At 37.6% G+C, this 24,553-nt stretch overlaps 1 protein-coding gene across 2 annotated transcripts in view; it reads right to left on the reverse strand.

Moving 5' to 3' along the window:
* LOC307183363 (UDP-N-acetylglucosamine--peptide N-acetylglucosaminyltransferase 110 kDa subunit-like) overlaps positions 1-23,870 on the reverse strand; it is a 43,947-nt gene extending 20,077 nt beyond the window's left edge. The window contains exons 1-3 of one of the 2 annotated variants that reach the window (XM_079915738.1): positions 23,745-23,870; positions 22,038-22,105; positions 13,689-13,861 (exon numbers count right to left, since the gene is read on the reverse strand). In XM_079915738.1, the coding sequence (XP_079771864.1) occupies positions 13,689-13,796 (108 nt within the window). In that variant the 5' untranslated portion in view covers positions 13,797-13,861; positions 22,038-22,105; positions 23,745-23,870. Of the gene's footprint in view, positions 1-13,688; positions 13,862-22,037; positions 22,236-23,744 lie in introns of those variants that run through there. The other variant, XR_013827456.1, reaches the window with a different exon arrangement.
* Positions 23,871-24,553: the final 683 nt, after the last annotated feature.

The following is a 24,553-nucleotide window of genomic DNA, read 5'->3' on the forward strand; positions in this document are numbered from 1 at the left end:
AATTACAGAATGTATGATCCCAGCCCCACAAAAGCGTATAATTGTGTTGAGGATATAACATATGCTGGTGAAATAACTAATATATCATATTGGACAGTTTCTAAGTTCAAAAATGAGTTTTTGTAAATAATCAGAGCCTAAGGAGGACAAAGAAGGGACAGTTCATTATGGGTTGAGTCTATCAATAAATGTACATTTCAGATGAGATTTGAGATTGACCTTAAAGAAAGAAGAGGACTTAGATATATGAACAGAGAACAAAAAAGGCATGGTGATAGCATGTGCATGGATAGTGTGGCCAATATTTATGTTCTTCATTAAAGACAGTCAGAGATAACCCAAATGTAACTGTTTCCATGGGTCCATTCTCAGTATCCAAACAAAACAGCAAATCCTATCTTAGTAAAACTAATGAAAAACACAGTCTTTAACAAAGACATTGTGAAGGAAAGGGGGAGAGAAAGGCTTGCGTCCCACACCACACAACAAAACTTATTTAATTATTTGTTTCATTTTCTCCTTCTGAAAATTTCCTCTCCCTCTCTCTGTATGTCTCTCTTCTCCCACCACATCTGACCACACTCTACCAGCCACCTTTCCAGATCTTCCCAGAACTCTCCTAGTTTCATTATGCCACAAGTTAAACATCTCACAGGTCTCCAGGATGCATCCTCATCACTTATTCCACAAAGACAAACAAAGGACACTTCTCAGGATCAAGTTTCTTGGAAGGAAGAGGCCACGAGGAGTGATTATAAATAATATAAGGTGGAGAGCAGTGACTTAAAATACCATTTTTCCTCTTAGAATGTGAATACAGGGAACTTTGGGAAACTAGAAAATCTGGAAAGGATTCATTGATAATTATTTATTTTCAATGAATAAAATAAAATGTAATAATACGGCTAAACTCTGACAGATTAACTTTTTCAAAAGTTGCTTTCACACACCTTCACTATTGGGATGTTTCATAAACACATCTTTCTTCTTTCTTTGCAGATACTGGCACCAAACTTTCAAACAATAAGAACCTTCCCATAAGTCCCTTGCCAGGCAAGATTAAGGTATAACAATCCAAACAGATTTTTGAAGAAGATAACTGGTTGAAAGCACAGGAAAAGAGCTGGGTTTCTCTTTTTCAACAGTCACATAATGAGTAATGTGGGAATTGGTTTACAAAGTCTCTCTCCATGAGGGGCTAAGGTTAAGATTAGAACTTCTGAGGCCAGAAGAGCAAAATAACTACAACAACACACATATTTTCAAGAGCCGCCCTTTGGATGTGAGGGATTGATTTTTCCCACGCTTTCTTCAGCAGCCCAACTGGTGTCTTTAGTAAATGACATAAGAGAATACAGTGTGGCCAAGAAGGCTTAGATTTCCTTAGCCCCAAGTCAGATATTCTCAAGTGACTGTCCACTCAAATTAAAAAGAGAGATTTACAAGAGGAAACTGGATACAACTGAGTGTACTTTTATTTCAACCCTTTACCTGAATGTTTTGTTTTGATTTCAGTTCTCCACTGAAGTTGCCTACATTAATATATTTTTAAGAACATTTCCTTAAGTTGAAGTATTCATTCAGTATATTCATTTACTATAATTGAGAAAAGCCAAATGACTTAGGCAAATTCATTTCTATATTGCCACAGCAGTGTATTGTGAACTAAATGACACCTGGCAGTTCTTTACTCAGATACTAACTCAATTAGAAGGCAGAACAAGGATACCTACCCATTCAGGGAAGGAAAGGTCACCTAGCCTCTGTAGCTGTCTTAGGTCTCTTATCATCACAGTAACAAACTGAAGACTAAAAACCATACGATCATCTCAATAGATGCAGAAAAAGCTTTTGAAAAAATTCAATATCCATTCATGGTAAAAACTCTCCAGAAAGTGGGCACAGAGGGAACATACCTCAACATAATAAAGGCCATATATGACAAGCCCATAGCTAACATACTCAATGGTGAAAAGCTGAAAGCATTTCCCCTAAGATCAGGAACAAGACAAGGATGCCCACTCTCACCACTTTTATTGAACAGAGTTTTGCAAGTCCTAGCCACAGCAATCAGACAAGAAAAAATAAATAAAAGGACTCCAAAATGGAAAGGAAAAAGTAGAACTGTCACTGTTTGCAGATGGCATGATACATAGAAAATCTGAACGACACCATCAAAAAACTATTCGAGCTCAAACATGAACTTGGTAAATTTGCAGGATACAACAGATTTCTATATATAAATTTTGTATTTCCATACACTCACAGTGAACTATCAGAAAGAGAAATTAAGGAAACAATCCCATTTACAATTGCATAAAAAAGAATAAAATACATAAGAATAAACCTGCCTAAGGAGGTAAAAGACCTGTACCCAGGAAACTATATGACACTCATAAAAGAAATGAAAGATGACACAACCAGCTGGAAAGATATACCATGGTCACGGATTGGAAGAATTAATATTGTTAAAATGACCATCATACCCAAGGACATCTACGCATTCAATGCAGTCTGTATCAACATATCAAGGGCATTTTCCACAGACCTAGAACAAATAATTTTAAAGTTTGTATGGAAACACAAAAGATCCTGAATAGCTAAAACAGTCTTGAGAAAGAAGAACACAACTGGAGGAATCATGCTCCCTGGCTTCAGACTGTGCTACAAACCTACAGTAATCAAAACAGTATGGTACCGGCACAAAAACATCCATCACTGGAACAGAATAGAGAGCCCAGAAAGAAACCCATGCACTTATGGTCAATGAATCTATGACAAAGGAGGCAAGAATATGCAATGGAGAAAAGTCTGGGCTTCCTTAGGGATGGTTTCATCAATTAATTTGTTTTCTTAAATGGACCATACTTTTCCATGTCTTCGTATACCTTGTGAGTTTTTTGGTTGAACATTTGGCTTTCAAATATTGTAATGTGGTGTCTATGGAAATCAGATTCTCCCACTTTCCCAGGGTTTTCTGAGCTTTTGATTGTTGAAGGCTGTAGTAGTCTGTTTGTTTAGGGACCTTTCCAAACTAGTTTTGCAATGACTGTACCCCTTATCGTATGTAGGCACTGAAGTCTCTGTTCCTTTAGTTCATGTTTAGCTAATGTTTTGACAGAGATGTCCTTGAATTCCTGCACCTAAGACAAACAAAAACAAATATACACAAGCACATCCACATGCACACTCAAAACCACACACCTCTCCCCATTGTGCAGATTGCTGGATCACTCCTTCAACATTTAGCTGACCTGCACTGAGTTCAGGGCTCAGCCCATGGTAAAAGCTTAGAGACTCCTCTGGTGTTTTCAGAACATGCATCTGATCTTGAGTACGCATGTGGCTTTCTTAATTTCTCTGGACACATGTGTACTTTTTGTATGTTCTAAGTTCCCAAAGAATCTCCCCCAACTTTTGCTCCTGCATCTTATGTGGTCTATTGTATTTCAATGCACAGTCTTCTGCCCCAGCCATCTGTGCTTTGTCAGTTCACCTTGCACTTTTTTTGAGCAATGACCGCTGCTTTTCCAGACTGTGTTCCAGGTTAGCTAAGACAGAGATAAGCATCTTGTGTCAGTCCTTCAGGTAGCTCCCAGACAGGTTAGAACAGATACACATAATAATCCGAGAGTATGGGCTCTTCTGCTCCCTCCTGAAGCAGGATTGAGGGCCCCATACTACGAATGGTCTGCTGCTACTTTAAGACTATCACTGCGTTAAGACCCCACCACTTTAAGACCATCACTACACTAACAGTAGATGGGGCAAGGGCAAGTAAAAATGCCACAAAGCTTTCCTGCCATTTTCCAATTGCCTCTTCCCTGGTTCAGTATGTGTTTGGTTGCTGTAAATCTTTGCCTGATTTCAGGACTAAGAGAAACTCAAGGAACGCCACAACAAGAAACAGTATAATCAGACTCTCAGGTGCCAAAAGACAGAGAAAGAATCTTTACTCCCAAAGGAGAAAGAAAAAACAAATTTGTTACAAAGCAGGGATCCTCAAAAAGATTCATAGCTAATTTCCTATCTGAAACCATGGAGGCAAGAGGCCAGACATATTTAAAGTGCTGAAAGAAAAAAACTGCCCACCAAGAATTCTATATTTGGCCAAACTGGTTTCAAAACTTAGGGAGAAATTAACACATTCCCAGATGAACAAAGGCTGAGGGCGTTTGTTTTACAACTTCCTAACACTGCCCTATGACAAATGCTAAATTGAACCTTCAGGTTGAAATGAAAGGACACTAGCCAGCAACTCGAAGCTGTATAAAGAAATAGAAATCTCCAGTAAAGATAAATATATGGGCAGATACTAAAGCCAGTATTGTGCTACTGGCTTGTAACTCTACTTTTTATTTCTTACATGATTGAAAAAACAAATGCATAAAATAATCATAAATCCATGTTATTGGGCTCACAAAGTATAGAGGTGTAATTTGTGACAACAATAATTTAAGGAGGAGGAATGGAACTGTAGAGGAACAGAGTTTCTGTGTGCTATTGAAGTTGGTTTCAATTCAAATGATATTGGTTGAACTTTACAAGGGTGAATGTAATCTTCTTGATAACCACAAAGAAAATATCAATAGACTATATGCAAAAAGAAATGAAAAAGGAATCAAGAGTTCACTACAACAAAATCGGCTAAGCACAGAAGAAGTCAGTAATGGAGTAAATGAAGGGCAAAAAATGCATAAGACATACAGAAAACAGCCAGGAAACAGACAGAATTAAGTTCTTCCTCATCAGTAATTTTTGAAAAAGTAAGTGGATTAAGCTCTCCAATAAAAAGATAAATATTGGCAGAATGGACTTTAAAAACATCCATAATCCAAGTATATGCTGCCCGCAAAAAACTCACTTGATTTCAAGAGACACAAGTTAGTTGAAAGTTAAAGCACAGAATAAAATATCCCATGCAAATAGTAACAAAAAGAAATAAAGAGAGAGAAAGAAAAAGGAAGGAAGGAAGGAAGGAAGGAAGGAAGGAAGGAAGGAAGGAAGATAGATCTGGGATGGCTACGTTAATATCACACAAAATAAACTTTAAATCAAAAACTATCACAAGAGGAAAAGGAGGCCACTATATGTTGATAACAAGTTCAATCTATCAAGAAGATATAACAACTATAAACATATATGTACCAAACATCCCCCAAATATGTGAAGCAGACATTGACAGAATTGAAGGAAGAAATAGATAGTTCTAAAATCATAGTTGGAGATCAATACCTTGCTTTCAATAATGGATAACACATCTAGACAGAAGATCAGTAGAGAGGTAGGGGGACTGAATAACACATTTAACCGACTAAACCTAACAGCCATATATAGATCACTCCACTCAACAACAGCAGAATACACATTTTTCTCAAGTACACATGGAACATTCTCCAGGAAAGACCATATGTTACGCCACAATACAAGTACCAATACATTTTTAAGAAACTGAAATCATACAAAGTATCTTCTTTAGCCACAGTGAAAGGAAGGTAGAAATCAATAACAGAACCATTGGTAGCCATTTCCCATCATGCCTGCCACACATGATATAAAGCAATGAAGGGAAAAACATACTTGACCATTTAGAAAAGTGGGAAAGAGGACATATCATTGACACAGAGTGTGTGCTGTTTCCCGTTGTCAGAGATAGAAATAAATTAGCATCATTTATTCATTAGTGTGTTAATTTCTTGGTCAATCATTGCGCAGCCAGTGTTTCTGCCTGATGGGAAGATTTCCTATACTCAGTGTTGAGTGGAGACAACCTTGAAAGGGACATTTAAAAGGATTATACTGTGATGGGCTTAGCAGTACCCTTCCTCCTATGCCAGTAGGCGGCTGGGGTATTTCCATGCAGTGTGTACAACCGTAGGCCCCAGGTCACCAGAATTTAGTTGGATTCGTTTTGTTAATACAGTCCCTCAGTACTTTGTCTTTCATTTGACTGTTGCATTTACTTCATTCTTTATTATCACTGCGAAACAACTTTGTTTCCTGTTCAGATGCCAAAAAGTGGATATCAATACCTCCTGAGTTTTACACATCACAGATCTGTTTTACATATCAGAGACAGAGACAGCAACTATTTCCAATGACTTTGAGACATGCTTTGAACATGCGATTAACATGTTGAGTGTTGAAATGTGTGTCGAGCTCATTATACTTGCTCTAAAAGGTTTCAAACTGCAAAGATTTAAAAATCTTTATCTTTGAATAGTTTTCCTGTGCTGTCCCTTTGTGTCAGACTGTTAATGTGCAGTCTGGCACCTTCAAATAATGTGGCTTTGTAACCAATTATTTACATGTTGTTTTATCCACAGAGAATCTTTTTTTTTTAATAAATTTATTTATTTTTGGCTGTGTTGGGTCTTTGTTGCTGCACATGGGCTTTCTCTAGTTGGGGCGAGTGGGGGCTACTCTACATTGTGGTGTGCGGGCTCCTCATTGCTGTGGCTTCTCTCGTTGCAGAGCATGGACTCTAGGAGCTGGGGTTTCAGTAGTTGTAGCACGCGGGCTTCAGTAGTTGTGGCTCATTGGCCCTAGAGCACAGGCTCAATAGTTGTGGCGCATGGTCTTAGTTGCTCCGCGGCATGTGGGATCTTCCCAGACCAGGGCCCGAACCCATGTCCCCTGCACTGGCAGGAGGATTCCCAACCACTGTGCCACCAGGGAAGTCCCCACACAGAGAAGCTTAGGGTCAAAACATACAACTCGATTAACCACACGTCCTCCTGTTCACATTTCCCTCATCTTTTCTTCATCTTCTATGTTTCCTTGGCACTGTTTATATTAAGTGCTTTTGCCATTATATTTGATTGTCTGTATTCCGGTGAGTTACCACAATGCTTTATGAGACACGGTAGGATATAAATGCATTTAAGATATATATATATATATATATTTTATATATACATATATATATAATATATATATATAATTTGCTTTAGTGCAGTGTTTTTTGTTTTCTGTACTGAATTCATTAGCATGGGTCGGTATAAAATTTAGCATAGGTCAATATGTAATTTGTAAACTAATAAGGTCTTAAAAGTGAGGAATTAAGTCTTTTAAATTTAATTATTTATTGTAAAGAGCAGAATAGCATACATAAACAGGTGCCTAAGGAAAACTTGTATTCTAATATGCAACTCTCATGAACACCTTTTTTTTTTCTTCTAACGGTATGATAGTAGGCCATTTGATTATTTTTATGGCTTTAACTTTACAACAATGAAATATTCGTAAATTTTAAAAAGTATTTTTCTTTATTTGATGCGGGTGGGATACTGGAGAAATGAAAGGTCAAACACCTATTGAGGAATCCATACTTGTCTATATATTGTGTACTTTTATTTCAATAACTGATTTAAAATTCCTAAAAGGATGCTATAATAAGTTATTATGCCATTTTACAGACTGAATTAAGTGAATTTCAGGGAGGTATGAAACTTGCCTAAGGCTATCCAGCTACCAAGCGGTAGGAGTGAGAATTAAATCCAGGTATACCTATTGCCAAAGTTTCTGCTCATCTCTTTACATCATCCACTTTTAATAGCCAATGCTTTCCTGCTTACAAATATGACTGAGGTTTCCAGACAGTCAACAGTCCTTTTTAATCAGATAGAAAAATTACTGTTGATTCTCTAAAGACATATTCCTTTTCCATTAAGTGACTTTAGTTGTTCAAATAATACTTCCAGACAGTAGTAATCATACAGTTGGAGACTAAGAACAGAACTCAGGGATGTGTCTAGCAGTCAGTAAAGACCAACTGGGCTCACTGATGATATTTACGGTCATTTCCTCTAGACTAACATAATCTTATTATAAGACCCTAATAATTCACAGTACTGCCCTTGCCTGACTGTTTGTTCTTCTCCCTCTATCACTCTCTCTTTCCCCATATTATTACTATTTTTGGCAATTTTTGGTGAATTAAATTCAGGGATTAGTATTCAGGAGTACTTGTCACAAAAGCAGAGAATCTTAGCTCACACCAAAGGAAGAAAATAGAGAAAAAGTATAAATTATATGAATACACACACATACACACATGTACCAACTATACGCTGCACTTCTCCAAAATCTATTCAGTATCTGCACATTTACCGTATATTAGCAGTAAGACCAGAAATGAGCATAACGTTCTATTTACAAGGCACAGAAAACAGACCCAAATATGGAAATTACTAGCAATGAGAATGGGGAAGAAAGACTACAACAAGGAATGTAGATGATATTTTTGTTTCCTAGCTATGATGCCAAATATTGAACTTTCAACATGAGACAAGGAGGCCATAAAAAGTTGTATTAGTTTCCTAGAGCTGCCATGACAAAGTACCAGAGACTGAGGAGGTTAAACAACAGAAATTTACTCACTCACAGGTCTAGAGGCTAGAAATCTGACATAAGGTGTCAGCAGGATTGATTTCTTCTCAAGTATCTCTTCTTGGTTTGTAGATGCCATGTTTTCCTTCTGTCTTCACATGGTCTTCTCTCTGTGCATGTCTGTGTCCTAATACTTTCTTTTTATAAGGACACCAGTCATATTGGATTACAGCCCACCCATTTGACCTCATTTGACCTCAATTATCTACTTAAGGGCCTTATCTCCAAATACAGTCATATTACGAGGTATTGGGGGTTAAGACTTCCACATATTAACTTGAGCAGGACACAATTCAGCTGATAATAGAAGATAAGAGTAATTTAAGCAAGTAAGTAACTACTGTTTACAGTGAGTTGCTTAAGGATATGAATTTACTCAAGAAAAACAGGAAGAAATTACATAACACTGTACGTTATACAAAGATATTAAATTAATCATCATAACATCCTGTGAGATGGGCATTAAATTAGACTAAGCAAGATGAAGCAACTTATCCAGAATTGTATAGTTGGTACTTTCCAGAATTTAAACCAGGTATTTTCCCAGTTCCATTCTATGTTATATATTCATTTCATTAGTTGAAATGAATTTTGAGTCTTTATTTTGCTTAGTTTCTGAAGTTACATGGGGATAGAATGGAGTTGGATATTTTCAGTGACATTCACACATGGGGAAGGAAATTGAGTCCAGAAGCTTCAGCAATGTTTCCATGGAGAACACTAACAACAGAACCAGAAACACCGTTATCCTTTTGGTTCAGTGATCTTTCCTGAAGCACTACAAGAATCAATCTTAAGAAGCCCAGTGTTTTCCAAACTTTCACCAATGGGCTCTGTAGGGTCCTCTAACAGTATCTAAGAGACTAACTAGTTTCACATCCCAAGCCACTTAAGACAAGGAGTTCTGATTGTTCTCTGTGAGGAAATCAAGTGACAATCATAGCTGGTGATTTAGGATAGTTTCTTCAGGGCCCAGACAAAACCTAATACACAGTAATAATCATTGTTAACTGCATCTTTGACAAGGATTAATCAGGTATCAAAGAGGTCTATAAATTGGGAGAAATTATGATCAAAGAGAAACATAGACCATAGATATTTAATTAATGCTCAATTATTTATGAGTTTAACTTCGGTTAACCTAATTTTCCTTCTTCTAGACAATTTCCAATTCGTCTCCACAAAGAGACCAGAATAAGCACCTTCCAATACAAGATTTATTGTGTTGCTTTAATTTAAAGCATACAGTGACTTCTACATTCACACCACCAAGTTTTGCCAGGAGAGAAAAGGAGATGTTATATAGTTTGTCTTGAATTAGATATGCCACCATACTTGACTTAGCTCATCCTACTGGAAGCACTTTGAGGGCAGATTCTACAGTCTTGTCTTACATCCTCTATGGAATCAAGCCAAGGGAATCACACACAGTTACAGCTGGAAAAACATTTGTTCTGGGTTAATACTTTTAGCCTTTACCACCAAGACTTTATCACCAAGACCTACATTTACAGTCTCTAAACAGGAGACCTTCTTGCCTTCCCTTTTCATATTGACTAGGAAGGTAAAGGGAAGAACAGAGAAGTACCCAAAGTCAGCTAGTAGCCAGCACAGATAAATCATCTGTGGAGATATTGTTTCTTTCAAAAGATATAAACATAAGAGGAAGTCCTAGTGTTTGAAGCAACTGTGCATAATAAAATTCCATGAAAACCTAGAAATCCAGATGCAGATCAGTAACATATTGGTTAAATAAGCTGTTATGCTCATGCAATGGACAAGTGTACATACATTAAGAAGAACGAGATACTCTTTTCTATGAGATTCTCTTTTCACTGAACTCATCAGTGCTGCAAACACAATGTTACATAATACTTTTTCTTTAACATTATATCAGGCATCCTCATCTTGTCCTGCATTTATTGCCAGTGTTACTAAAGTCTATCACTTACCTCTTTCTCTTTTAGACATATAATTTCTTCTTATTTTGGAAGCATTCATCAATCCCTATTTTACTCTTTCTTTTAAATTACAAATGAATATTGAATTTTATAAAATATCTTTTGGGGGATATTTCAAGTGATTGTATACTTTTGCTCTCCTTTGACCTTGTTATATGGTAAATTATATTTTGTTATTTTATATTATGCTATTTATTATATATTGTATTATGTTTACTAATGACATTTATTATATTATAATTACATTATTTTTAAGGTAGCATTTTGTTTTAGATAGACAAAACAACCAGTGGAATAGGAAGCATCTTAAAATTAGATGCAAGATATAAGGGAATTGAGATTAAAATAAAATTCACGTTTTGGATCAGTAGCAAAAATTATTCAACAAAAGTGGGAAAATATAGCTATCATAGAATTACTAAATTCTAGATACAGCAACTAGTTAAAAGTTAAAAAATAATGAAAGTGTAAAAGTATCAGAAACCTGGGAGACTTGAAATAAATTATTCATGAGGAATATCTTTCTAAGATACAAAGAAAAAAGGATACATTTTATTATATAAGAATTAAAATTTTCCTCATGGCAAAATGCACTACAAAGGTCAGAAAACAAGCAAAAGAAATTGGGAAATATATTTAGAAATGGATATGCCTTCTTTACAACTTTTGAGAGAAGCACATGTTTCTTTTTCCTTTAACCTGTTATGTGGGTATTAATCTATAATGTAAGTGCATGGTTCCTTTCCTTTAACTTATAATGTGAGACTTAATCTATATGGTAAGTGCATGGTTCCTTTCCTTTCATCTGTAATGTGAGTGTCAACATGGGGCACTGCTTCCCAGCACAGACTTTGGATGTTCCTGTACTGGTCCCGTCACTGACCATCCACAAAAACTTACAAATGTTGCTTTACTTTCCTGGGGGTTAGAGTCTTAGCTAAGAAATGGAAGCAAAATAGAACTTTCCCCCAGGGATGATAGAAGGTTTAAAGGAGTAAATATGTAAGTGACTTGGCACAGTGCCTAGTACAAGAGAGATCAATATAAGTACTTAGCAATTTTTTAAAGAGACAGAGGAAAGAAATAAAATGTGGTGATTTCAATCTATTGATATATATTCTGGACATTAAACTACCTTTTCATTCATTGGATGACCTAACTTGCTCATGCTTTTTCTTACTCTAGTGAACGTGGGTAGCTAATATCATAGTTTAAAATTTTTCCTTTTATATTTACAAGTAAATTTGACCTGTAAATTTCTTTTTCCTTACAGTCCTAATCTATTTTCAGTATTAGGATTATATAGACTTCATAAGATGAATAAAGGAGCATTCTTCCTTTGCTACTCTCTAGAAGTTTTTCTTTGTTAATATTGATGTTATCTGTTTAACAGAAGTTGGATAGAATTCACCTCCCAAATGATCTGGCCGGGTCTGGTATTTTCTTGGTGAAAGATTGTAAACTATTGACAATTCCATTAGTGGTGCAAGAACTCCAGCTACAAATTTCCTCTTGTGTCAGTTTTGGTAAACTTTAGGAGCTAGGAAATTGTCCACTTTACAGAAATGTTCAAATTTACTGGCATTTCATATATTCTCTGTTTGTACTCTCTGCTATAACACTGTCCTGATTCTTTCTGTATATTGTTTACTTACGTTTTTGTTTTGCTTAATCAAAGTTTGTTTTTTTAAATCTTTTCAAAGAATATTCTTTTGACTTACTAAATCACCTCAATTTTATACTTTTTTCTGTTTTATTAAGTTCTGCTCATATCTTTATTGTCTCTTTTTCTATGTTCTCAGGGTTTATTGTTTTACTCTTCTGATGTCAATTAAAACACTTGGTTATTAATTTTAATAACTCTTTTTACTTATAAATAGTTGAACTTTTTGAAGGTTCCAGTTTAGTTGTACGTATCTAAGGGTCAGCTCCTCCTCATAGTTGCTGGCCTAAGGTTTAGTTCACCCTATAGCAATGTATATATTGACATTTTTTCCCCTCAACTTTCTGTGTTTTGCTACTTCTCACTTCTCTTTGCAGAGAAGCCCTTTGAAATACGCTTAACTTATTTTACAGCCAATAAATCTTTAAAATACTGTGTATTTTTTAAGATAAATCAACTTATATAATTAGGCAGGAAATCTGATCTGCCATATTTTTAAAAACAGCATAATTTCACTCTTCTCCACGATTAATCTGCTGTATTACACGACCTTCGAGGTTTTTAGCTTTATCAATGACACGTACTTTAAAAATGTTTGAAAGATCCTACCTAGTCTTTTAAAACATCCTTGCTCCTTGTTTCAGTTCTAGTTTTATGTATATTTTCTGCCTGGCACCTGATAATTCCAACATCTGATGGATGGCCTTGGGAATTTAATTCTGGTATTGATTGTTTTTGCTGATTCTCTCCACTTGTAGCTGATTTCTTCATTATTGTGTAAATTTAGATCATGAGCTCACGTTTAGCTAAACTTTATCTGTGGGAACGCTACAGGCCTGTGTTGAAGGTCTACCTCTCCAGAAAGGGTTTAGTTTTGTGTTTGGAATACCACCGATTTGGGAGCATTTTAAGTTCATTTCTTAGCTTCTGTTTGCAAGACCGCAAATAAATTTGCAACCCAAACACTGTGAACACAGATCTGCGGTTCAGAATTCTCAAGATTTCCTACCTGTTTCCTACCCAGAGCAGAGGCCAAGAGAATTTGCTCTTAGTCTCCCTTTGCCAGCAGATATGTTTTTCTCCTGGCACACCCTTTCATTAAAGGTGAAGCCAGGGATAGGTAGGTTTAGTTCTAACTTCCCATCTAGTAGGGATGGAGTCTTACCTCCTGCCTCCCATGTGGTCATGGCCATTGAAAAACAAGTCTCTATACCAGGTGTGTCATTCAACTACGGCCTGTATTCCAAATCCAGACAGCTGCCTATTTTTTATGGCCTATGAGCTATGAATAATTTTCACATTTTAACTGGTAGCATTTTAAATGGTTACCTAAGTACCTAAATAATATCCTCAATTTTGCCTCTTTGGTCTACAAAGCCTAAAATATTTGCCATTTGGCTCCATAAAAACAGGATTTCCAGCTTCTGTTCTAAGCTATCAAGATCTTCAATCCACTCTTAATAGAGCTATCACTCTCACACATGGACCACCCTTCCTTCATGGGTCCTGGACATTTCGACTGCACACTTCCAAAATCAACCACGCACTTAAAAATAAGTTGTGTACATTTAACCTAGCATACCTAACCCATTTCTGTTAGGAGAGTTTTTCAAGTAATCTTGCCCACCGTATTCTTCAGAACTTCATTAATAATGGCAAAAAACTGGGCTTACCTGGTGGCACGGTGGTTGAGAGTCCGCCTGCCGATGCAGGGGACACGGGTTCGTGCCCCGGTCCGGGAAGGTCCCATATGCCACGGAGCGGCTCGGCCTGTGAGCCATGGCCGCTGAGCCTGTGCGTCCGGAGCCTGTGCTCCGCAACGGGAGAGGCCGCAACAGTGAGAGGCCTACGTACCAAAAAAAAAACAAACAAAAAACAAAAAAAGGCCAAAAATTAAAACAACATTCAACAAAAATGCGAAATGTTCATAACAATTATAGAAGCACATACAGTAGAGAACTATAAACTGTTATTGAAACAGTGAGACATAACTTTTTATTCTTAAAGAACTATATTTAGGTCCCTTTTGTTTAAATAAGTATATTTCTGTGTATGTATGTATACAGTCATGTATTTATATACACATACATTATTTGTACATTTATATAAACATATGAAATACATACCTATACACATACCTTTGATTTATATTTGTATACATAGACAGGAATATAATTATATATTATATATTTATATACATTGAACTGAAAACTGGTAGTATACATATATATCGTGTATAAATGTGTGTCTACGTGCATGTGTAGAAAAGCGGGTTGAGAGATATGGAAGCATGAGTTAGACAGGGTTCAAGATTTTAAAAGTACTTATGTGTAGGTAGTGAGGTTAAGGCCCATTTGATTGAAAATATTGCATATTTTTACATCAATTGTTATGATGACCAGATTCCTATGTCAATAAAATTATAAATAGCTATACATACTCGTATGTGTAATGTATAACTAAAAGATATATAGTTTTATATATGTATTATATTTATATTATATAATACAATTATACTAATACATTATATATTGTTATATAGAATATATTAACTATAGTGTATTACATCAGATAATAATAATTATATATTTATATATTATGATATAATTGTTTTATAATCAATATTACAGGATATATCATATTAATATTATGAACATATTAACCATAGAAATACATTTCATTACTCATATATTTTGTATATAATATATGCTAGGCAAAAATATATATTAATATAATACATAATTGTTATACACTAATATAAATATTAGTATATTACACTTATACATCAATATAATATTTAATATTGGTATACTTATATTATTTTTAATATATACATAGCTAATGCTCTTTAAAGCCATCTGCTACAAGTAGAGTAAGACCAGGAGTATGGCCAAAGCAAATTGTAAACATATTAGATTACTTATATTCATTTATATGTCATTTTCCTGGAATCTGCCTCTGGCTACTAGAGAGGACACACAGCAAAATCAACAAAAAGTGCCCAAGACATAGGATCCTTTCTTCATTGGAACCTCAAAGGAAACACAGTGCTATTCAGTCCCCCTTCAAAGAGCCAAGAGCAAACCTTGAAGCACCCAGTAAAAGCCAATTCAAACAAAAAAGCTTTTCCACTTAAACTGGAAAAAGTTAAGTTCCCAAGAGACCCCCTACATCAACCACTGAAGCTCATTTGGCAGTAAAAACAATAATGTTCACCGAACAACAAGAAACGCAAAACAATAGGTGTTTTACCAAAAACACAAAAAAACAGCTAATTAGTGTCTTTCCTGTTTGAAGGAAGGGGGTGGGAAGTGGGCAGACGACCTGATAGGAAAGATAAAAAGAAAAGGAAAAGGAAAATAACAGTTTCCAGTGACACTCAAGCTGTCTTCTGCATCCATTTCGTCAAGACCACCAAGTCAATGTGGAGGCTTTTTCCTCCTTCCCTTTTCTTTTCATGAGACCGATCACAACCAGCACTGCAGATTCCATCCAATTAAGGAATGCTGTTGCCTACAGGTGTGAATGAGCTGTGAGTAAAGTACTGAAGTAGAGGACACCTAAAGTGAAACGATTTCATGAATGTCCACGTGGCTGAGCAGCAAGTTAACCTTCCATAGATGTGCTAAAGAAGAAGAGTTGGGTTTTATTTTATTTACTTTTCCCTGGACTGTGTTGAATGACTATCATCGACAAGTTCAGGCTACTTTTTGCTGAGGATTAATGCACTGGGAGAGCTGAGAGAACACTCAACAGTAGAGCTGTCTTTTTCTTGACCAGTTCACCTTAGTTTCCCAAACTCTAAGTCTTTCCCTAATTCTTTCTCCTTTTTATTGTAGTAAAATGAACATAACACAAAATCCACCATTTTGATCATTTTACAATTCACTGTACCATTCAGTGGAATTTACTACTGTCACAATGTTGTGCAACTATCACCACTGTCCAACTACAAAACATTTTCATCACCCCAAGAGGAAACACACACCCATTTTGAGGAGTCATTCCCTATTTCCCTCTCTTCCAAACCCCTGGAAACCACTAATGTATAATATTTTCCGTGTGTATGGATTTGCCACTGCTGGACATTTCATATAAATGGAAGCATACAATATAGAGCCTTTCGCGCCTGACTTCTTTCACTTAGTTGCATCCATGATGTAGCATGTATCAGTAATCCATTCACTTCTATGGCTGAATTCCCTGATCCTGTTTTCTTCATACTGTTTGAATACAAAATTTAAAATAAGTTGAGAGTGAAGCTCTGTTTTAAGGGCACATCTACGAGGCCAATTCTTTTTAAAAAGGTGAAAAGGGAGATATTGTTGTGAAATGATAATCGTTGAGAAGCCTCAGCCAATTTGATAATGAAAAGTTTGGGAAATGTTGCAAAAAATTATCTGCTTTATATTAAAAGCCTTTTAAGCAAGGATTCAGGAGACCGTCTTTTTCTTGCAGGTAACTTAAATGAGTCAGAAGGAAATAACTGCGCTTTAAAACAGATTTTGAAAGGATTCTATTTATTCTTAATAGACGAATGGGAGTAAAAGTAGTTCACATCCAATATGGACTCCCTGTCCAAACACTGTTTATCATTTTAGCCACCACTATCGAATTATATTTCTTGAGAGTAAGGCAGCTCAATTCCTGCATATTACTTTTTTTTCCTGCATATTACTTTTTAAAATTCATCTATCAAATTCATCAATCCATTAATACAGTATAAACAAGAGATGTTCATGTTTCAGTGCAGTTCAAATATCAGGTATAAAGAACCACCAGCAAGAAAAAGAATCCTACATCTCTTGCCAGAATGTGGTCAGCTCTGGGGTGCTTTGCTAGCTGAAACACACTTTCATTGTTAAGAGGATAGAGGCTGTTTAAGAGGGATGAGAGCCAAACAATGTTAACTACGTGTATGTGTTAAGAACAGTGCTAGGTTATCTCATATTCTATATCAGCCAAGGCTCACCATTTTACATATGTGAAAAGCGAAGTTAGAAGTGTTTTAGTAGGGCTTCCCTGGTGGCGCAGTGGTTAAGAATCTGCCTGCCAGTGCAGGGGACGCGGGTTTGAGCCCTGGTCCGGGAAGCTCCCACATGCCATGGAGCAACTAAGAGCATGCGCCACAACTACTGAGCCTGCACTCTAGAGCCCGTGAACCACAACTACTGAAGCCCACACACCTAGACCACGTGCTCAGCAACAAAGAGAAGCCACCACAATGAGAAGCCCGCGCACTGTAACAAAGAGTAGCCCCCGCTCACCACAACTAGAGAAAGCCCGCGCATAGCAAGGAAGAGCCAACGCAGCCAAAAATAAATCTATTTAAAAACAAAAAGTGTTTTAGTAACTTACTAAAAGGCACGCAATCAGTAAATCTGAGCAAGAATTCAATCCCAAATCTGTCACACTGAAGTTTAAGCTAATACATGAGATTAATAAAAACAGCACTAAATTAAAAGTTCAGAGATATTTTTAATTTCATACTTTCACTAACGCTCTTTGGAGATAAATCATTTCTTTTATATGGGCCTTAGTTTTCACAACTATCATAGTTGGAAGCTTGACTAGATGATCTGTATGTAGTCTTCCAATTCTAAAATGTTCCACTCATTTGGATTCCTACAATAATTGCCCTTGCAATACATGCATGCTGCCACCAAGTAGCCGTACAGACTATTAGTTCCTTTTATATCCCTAGTGGGGAGTGCATTTTGACATCAGACTTACCGGTCAACAGTACAACCTGTTACTATAACTATAAAATAACAAAATAATCTGGTATTATTTCCTGTAAAGCAGAAGCTTTACATTGTCTGTGAATCATATCAAAATCACCTGTAGGTTTGTTTGGTTGTGTTTTAACATCTTTATTGGAGTATAATTGCTTTACAATGGTGTGTTAGTTTCTGCTTTATAACACCTGTAGGTTTTTAAACATAGAGGAAATCCATAACCCATTGAATGAGAATCTTCAGAGACAGCACATGGGCATCTGGAGTTTGGGGCTCCCATCATCCGTATATTTTACTTTATTTTATTTTTTGCCTATGTACAATATTTGTCACATCCTCTTGAACCTTTAAATGTTTCTTTTTGTTTTAAAATTTTAGAATATTCCATAATCTTCACCTACTTTTCATAAGGTGTTATCTGTTATGTTTATTCGATCTTGTGCTTCTCCTGGTTAAGTCTTCTTTTTTTCCTTTTTTTTTGGGGGGGGGGGGAGGTCCCTGCCTCATGGCTTGCAGGATCTTAGTTCCCTGACCGGGAATTGGACCCCAGGGCCCCAGCAGTGAAAGTGCCAAGTTCTAACCACTGGACCACCAGGGAAGTCCCAAGACTTCTGTTTTAAATGACTTTTTTTCCCACTCTAATTCATTCCTGGGATCAGTTTCATGTTTGAACATTAAACCAACCTTGCATTACTAGAATAAAGCTACTTTGATTGTGATATATGATTGTTTTACATACCATGGATACAGTTTGTGCTTCTGTTTACACATTTTGCATGCATGTTCAAAAGAGAAACTGGCCTGTGATTCTATTCTTGTAATATTCTTTTCAGTTTTGATCTGAAGCTTATGTTGGCCTTATAAATATTTTGAGCAATATATACTTTTCTGTCTCCTGGAAGATTTTTATGTAAGATTACCAATATTTCTTCCCTAAATATTTGGAAGAATTTACTTGGAAAGCCATTTATCCCTGGCAATCATTTTCTGTAAAGGTACTTAATTATACAAACAACTTTTGCAGTAGATACAGGTTTTTGAGATATTTTTTCTTTCTTGGGTTAGTCTTGTTAGCTTGCATTTTTAAAGAATTTGTCATTTTCGATGAATTTTCAAATTTATAAATATAAAATTATCATAATTTTAACAGCTTTATTGGGATGGAATTTACATACCATAATTTCAACACTTTAATGTATACAATTCAGTGGTTCTCAGTGTAACCACTAAAAGACTTGTGTAAGCATCACAACAATCCAATTTTAGATTCCTGTCCCCCCACAAAAAACCCATTACACATTAACAAGCTTTTTTTCAATCTCCTCAAACCACTCAGCCCTAGGCAACCACTCATCTACTTCCTGTCTCTACAGATTTGCTATTCTGGGCATTCATATAAATGGGACCGTACAATATGTGATCTTTTGTGAGTGGCTGCTTTTACTTTACATAATGCTTTCATGGTTCATCCATGTTGTAACATGGATCAATAGATCATTCTTTTCTATACCTGAATGCTATTCTACTGTATGGATATTCCACATTTTGGTTATTCATTTATCCGGTTGTCATTTGAATTATTTCCACCTTTTGTTTTTAGAGATATATTTCTATGAACATTCACGTACAAGCTTTTGTGCAGATGTAAGTTTTTATTTTTCTTAGGTATATATTTAGTAGTGGAACTGCTGGGTCATAGGGTAACTCTATGTTTAACACTTGCAGGAACTCTCAAGCTGTTTTGTAAAATGGCCGCACCATTTTACATTCCCACCAGCAACGTATGTGGGTTTCAATCTCTTCTTTTACAGCCTAGCATGTCATCTATGCTGGAAAACGTTTCACATGTAGTTGAGCAGGATGAGTATTTTACTGTTTGGTTGAGTGTTCTGTAAACACTTATTAGGTCTTGTTAATTCATAGTCTTGTCCAAGTCTTCTATATCGTTGTTGATCTTCTGCCTAACTGTTCTATCCCTTATTGACTGTGGAGTACTGAAGCCTCTACCTAATGTTGTGTAATTATCTATTTCTTCCTTCAGTTCTTCATGGATTTTGGTATTTTCTTCTTCATGTATTTTGGTTTCACCTTATTCAGGGCAAATATGTTAAAAATTTTTGTATCTTCCCTCTCTTTATCATAAAATGTCTCTTTTCATATCTAGTAAATTTTTTGTTTGTTTTAAAGTCTATTTTTTCTGGTATTAGTATAGCCACTTCAGCAATGCTTACGGTCGCTATTTGCATGATGTATAGCTTTTCATCCTTTTACTTTGTACACATTAGACTTTTGAATCCAAGCAGTGTCTCCTATAGAAAACATTTTTTAATACCCAGTTCGACAATATCTGCCTTTTGATTGTATTGTTTAATTCATTTACATTTAGTTTTTATTATTGATATGGTAGGATTTATTTATGTCTATCATTTTACCTTTGGTTTTCTACATGTCTCATGTTTTTGTTTTTTTGTTATTGTTGTTGTTCCTCCATTTTCCTTTTATAGTAAGTAGATATTTTCTACTGTAACATGTAATTCCTTTAATGATTTTTAACCACATTGTTTGACTAATGGCTGCACTAGTGCTTATGTAATACATCTCAGAATCTCTTCAGATTTTTACTAGGTTCATTCCAGACAGAAACAGAAACTGTACTTTTATAGAGCTGTATGCCTTCCCCTCTTTTTTGTTTTTATTACTTTTATATATGTTACATACTTAACAACATATTATTATAATAATTACTTCTCACAAGCTTATTTTTTCAAAGAGCTTAGAGAAGAAAGTTGAGCAAATAAATATTTTTGAGTTTGTCGGGTTAATCTATTTACCATTTCTGGTTCTCTTCCTTTCTTCCTGCGGAATCAGCTTATGATCTACTGTCATTTCTATTCTAACACAGCTTTGTTCTCACTGCCTTCGTTGTGCCATATCATCAAATATATGATATTTCTTTATGTTATATAGAGAACAGTCCAAATATAGTCATTGTTTAGGCACTTACTTTTTAAATTTGTTAAGAGAAGAAAGGAGAAGAAATTTGAAATTACAGTATCTTTTATAATTCCCTACACAACTGCTCTAGTCAGCATTCTTTGTTTTGTTTTTATGGCTTGAGTTACTGTCTGCTATCATTTGAAGAACTTCTACTAGTATTGCTTGTGAAGCCCGTCTGCTAACAATGAACTCACTCAGTTTCTGTTTCTGTTTCTGAGTTATGGTGAAGTATTGATGATAAGTTGTGGAGTGGTAGGAAAAACTAAAATGCGATGTGCTGTATGATGTATGTTTCACTGAAGTGTCTTGGTCAAATTCTAATGATTTATGATAGAAATCACATAAAGCAAGCATCACAATTCTCCAGGAATGTTCTGTAGAATGCTAATGTTAATGATGAATATGTGATCCCAAATCTTTCACTTGTATTGACCTTATCTCATTAATTCTTCTCCCAACAATGCCATAACTAGAGTTGAGTTCTAAAGTATACCTTCCTCTTTTCCAATAGAAATGGTCCCACAATTTCAGAAAGTTCTCAAAGGTGAAAAAGTACACACGGCGTTTATCACGTTTGCAAATGTCAATGAAAATGCTAAGGTAACACTGTCCAAAAGGCAATATTCTTCTGTGAGGGCACCCAACTTTAAACAAATACACATATTCTAAATACAGCTTAGATCTGTGACATGTTTTGGCCAATGAAGTGTGAGCAGACATGATGGCCTTCAATGAGCAGCAGAGGCCTTAAATGGGCTTGTGCAGTTGGGCTCACCTCTTATGTTTCAGTGAACTTTGTGAGAAGACAGGGCCTGGGAGCTGCGGCCTCACAGTTGGGCTCCAGAGGAAGATGTGTGTTACAGACCTCAAACTGACCCAAAACACGGAGCAAACCAGCCATCTAGAGGTCTAAAAGAGAGCCACTGCAGCTAGCCAATAGGTCCAAGAAAAATAAATTCTTGTTTATGGAACTGAGTTTTGGGTCGATTTGTTCCAAAGCATTATCACAGCAAGAGCTGACTAACACAACATGCTCCAAATCATTGTTATGTAAATGGATGCCACCATGCCTACAAGTAAGGCAATTGTGTACTCAAATTGTGAGAGTCCTTGAACTCTTGGTGCCTCTCCAACACAATGTACATGGCTAAATTTCCACAAATAAGTTCACTAATATACCACAAAGATCTCCCTAAGCTTTTATTAAATGTAATGCAAAGTTCTTTCTTTTCATTTTCTGCTTCTACATAGTTAAAATGCTTTTTATCAATGTAAAATGGCTCTTACCTTTTGGCTTCTGTCGTGAGAGTCTTTTGAACTCTGAAACACTGTAGGATATCACCTATATATGGAATCTAAAACATACAACAATTGAATGAATACAACAAAAAAGAAGGAGAGTCACCGATATAGAGAACAAACTAATGGTTGCCAGTGCGGAGGGGGAGGAGGGGGCAATACAGGGGTGGGGAAGTGAGAGATGTAAACTACTGGGTGTACGACAGGCTCAAGGATGTATTGTACAACACAGGGAATAGAGCCAATATTTTGTAATAACTGTAAATGTAAAGTAACCTTTAAAAAGTATATAAAAATTTTTTTAAAAAGAAATCATACTTAAAATTCGAAACAATTTAAATGTCCATCAACAGGAAAATGCACATATAAATTATTGGATTTCCCTACACGGGAATCCTACGTAGCGAGGAAAGTACATGAACTAGATAGATCTTTACATGTCAGCATGGATGAACCTAGCAAAGATAACACTAAATAAAGCAAGTAACAAGAGAAAACAAAATAGAATACGATATGCAGTTTAAGAATACTTAAAATTGTAGCCTACATAGAAAGACATCCATGCCAGTGATGGAGACCAAGTTCAGAGGAGTGGTTACCCAGGGTCAGCTGGGGAATTGCTGTGCTTGGGAAAGTGGTCACACCAGAGACTCTTCAACAGGAATGGTAATGTTTCACTTCACACGCTGGCTGGAGGACGGAGGAGTGTCTGCGATGTTATAATGTGAGCACGCTGCATGTAAAAGCCATTGCTGACCACATCTAGGGGAACTGATGCGTGGGAGCTGGTAGTGGGTGGAGGCATCCAGAAGGTGGTGGTAGAAGAGGAACGTTGTACACGTAACGCCTAAGGCCTGACCAGAGGACGACCACTGCTCTAGAAACTGGACACAAATCCAATTTCTACGGCCAATCTTAGAAGACAAACTGAGGCATATTTAAAATTTTAACACTTTATGTGCGCAAAAATAGATTCAATTCACGCAGCACAAAGCGGAAGAGGTGAGGAGCACTCCAGCCACAGGAGCTGCAGAGATGTTTATTTTAAAAGGGCAGAAGCAAAGCAAGGAAACGAGTGATTTGCTATGGCTTTAACGCCTAGTTGGTGGTTTGTGACTGGGTGTCCTCAGCGGTGTTCGTCACCCTGAGGCGCTGACAGGCTTAGATTTGGGTTGGTTTAAGTAGGCGGCCGCATCGCTAGAGCCACCGCAGGCTAACGGCCTCCTTGCAGGGTTAATTTACTAACACCAATTGTCTGAGTCCTTCCTCTTACTCAGTCACTTCACTTCCTACGCCTCAGTTTCTCTTCTCTAAAGTGGATATTCAGTAGTAAATTCTCTGTGGAGGTGTCAGTACAAAACGAAGTGATTACTAGGAACCACGATCATGTCCTGAATGCACGGAACACGTCACCGTTTGCCAACCACCGTGTCAAGTCAGCAGAAACGACAGAAATTAAGAGCTCTCCGCAGAAATTCACACACCCGTGCACCAGGTAAGGGACCACAGGCAGACGTTCACTCAGCCTTTCCTGCGTCCCTCACGGAGTTCACGCTCTCTCCTGGGCGGGGCGAGCACAGACACTTTGCGGGAGTTTAACTACTTTTAAAATGCGCTGATACAACCATGTCTCACTTTTGTTTGGATCAGTCAGCAAACGCTTTTCGGAAACCCCAAATTCTCCACACCTCCTACCTTTTGCGCTGCCGTAGTCTCGAAGCTGCCGACACCGCTCCTCAGGCCGCGTCGTCATGGGAGGCGGGTCTGCGTGCGGACGCACGGCGAGCGCGCGGAAGTCTTCGAGCCCCGCCCCCACGGGCCCGCCCGGAGGCTTAAACCGCAACCCCGCGGCTCGGGAGGCAGTTGATGCCCGCGCCAACACCAGGCCGCGCGTGGGCTCCGGAGCGCGGCATGGAGGCCCCGGCCTAGGTGGGGCCCGTGGCCCTATGTCTTCTGGCTGCTACGCCGGTCCTGCCCACGATGCGGGGCCGCAGCCGCCGGGTCGCAGCCGCCGGGCGGTGGGCGCGCGAGGGGCTGGGAGGCGAGCCGGGACCCACAGGCGGGTGTGGGCATCCTGTCTGCAGCCAGCGTCCCCGAGGCCGCGCTCAGGCCATGAACACTCGGTGAAGCTGCGCCCGGACAGCACGGCCGACTCCTTCTCGCGCTCTGGGGCCCTGTGCGCGCTGCAGGACTCGGTGCCTCTGCCCTCCGTGCGGGCTTCCCTGAGGGAGGGCCTGCTGGGCTTAACGCCGACCGCCTCCGCGGGGGTAGACTGGGCGCCACTCCTGAGCACCCTCTGCCCCTGATCTGTATCCAGAGCTTCTTCCAGCCACGGCTTGTCGAGACAGGTTTGTACTTCCCGCTTCCAGGGGCCCTCGTGTGGGCGCTGAGAAGCGGGGTATTAAATGGTTAAAGGTGGAGGGTGGGCACTAGACCCGATGCCCAGTGCCCGGATGTGCGTGCACTAGACGGGGCGTGTGGCCTAGGACTCCTGCCAGCTCGGT

This window comes from Stenella coeruleoalba (assembly GCF_951394435.1).
Source record: "Stenella coeruleoalba genome assembly, chromosome: 3".
NCBI lineage: Eukaryota > Metazoa > Chordata > Mammalia > Artiodactyla > Delphinidae > Stenella > Stenella coeruleoalba.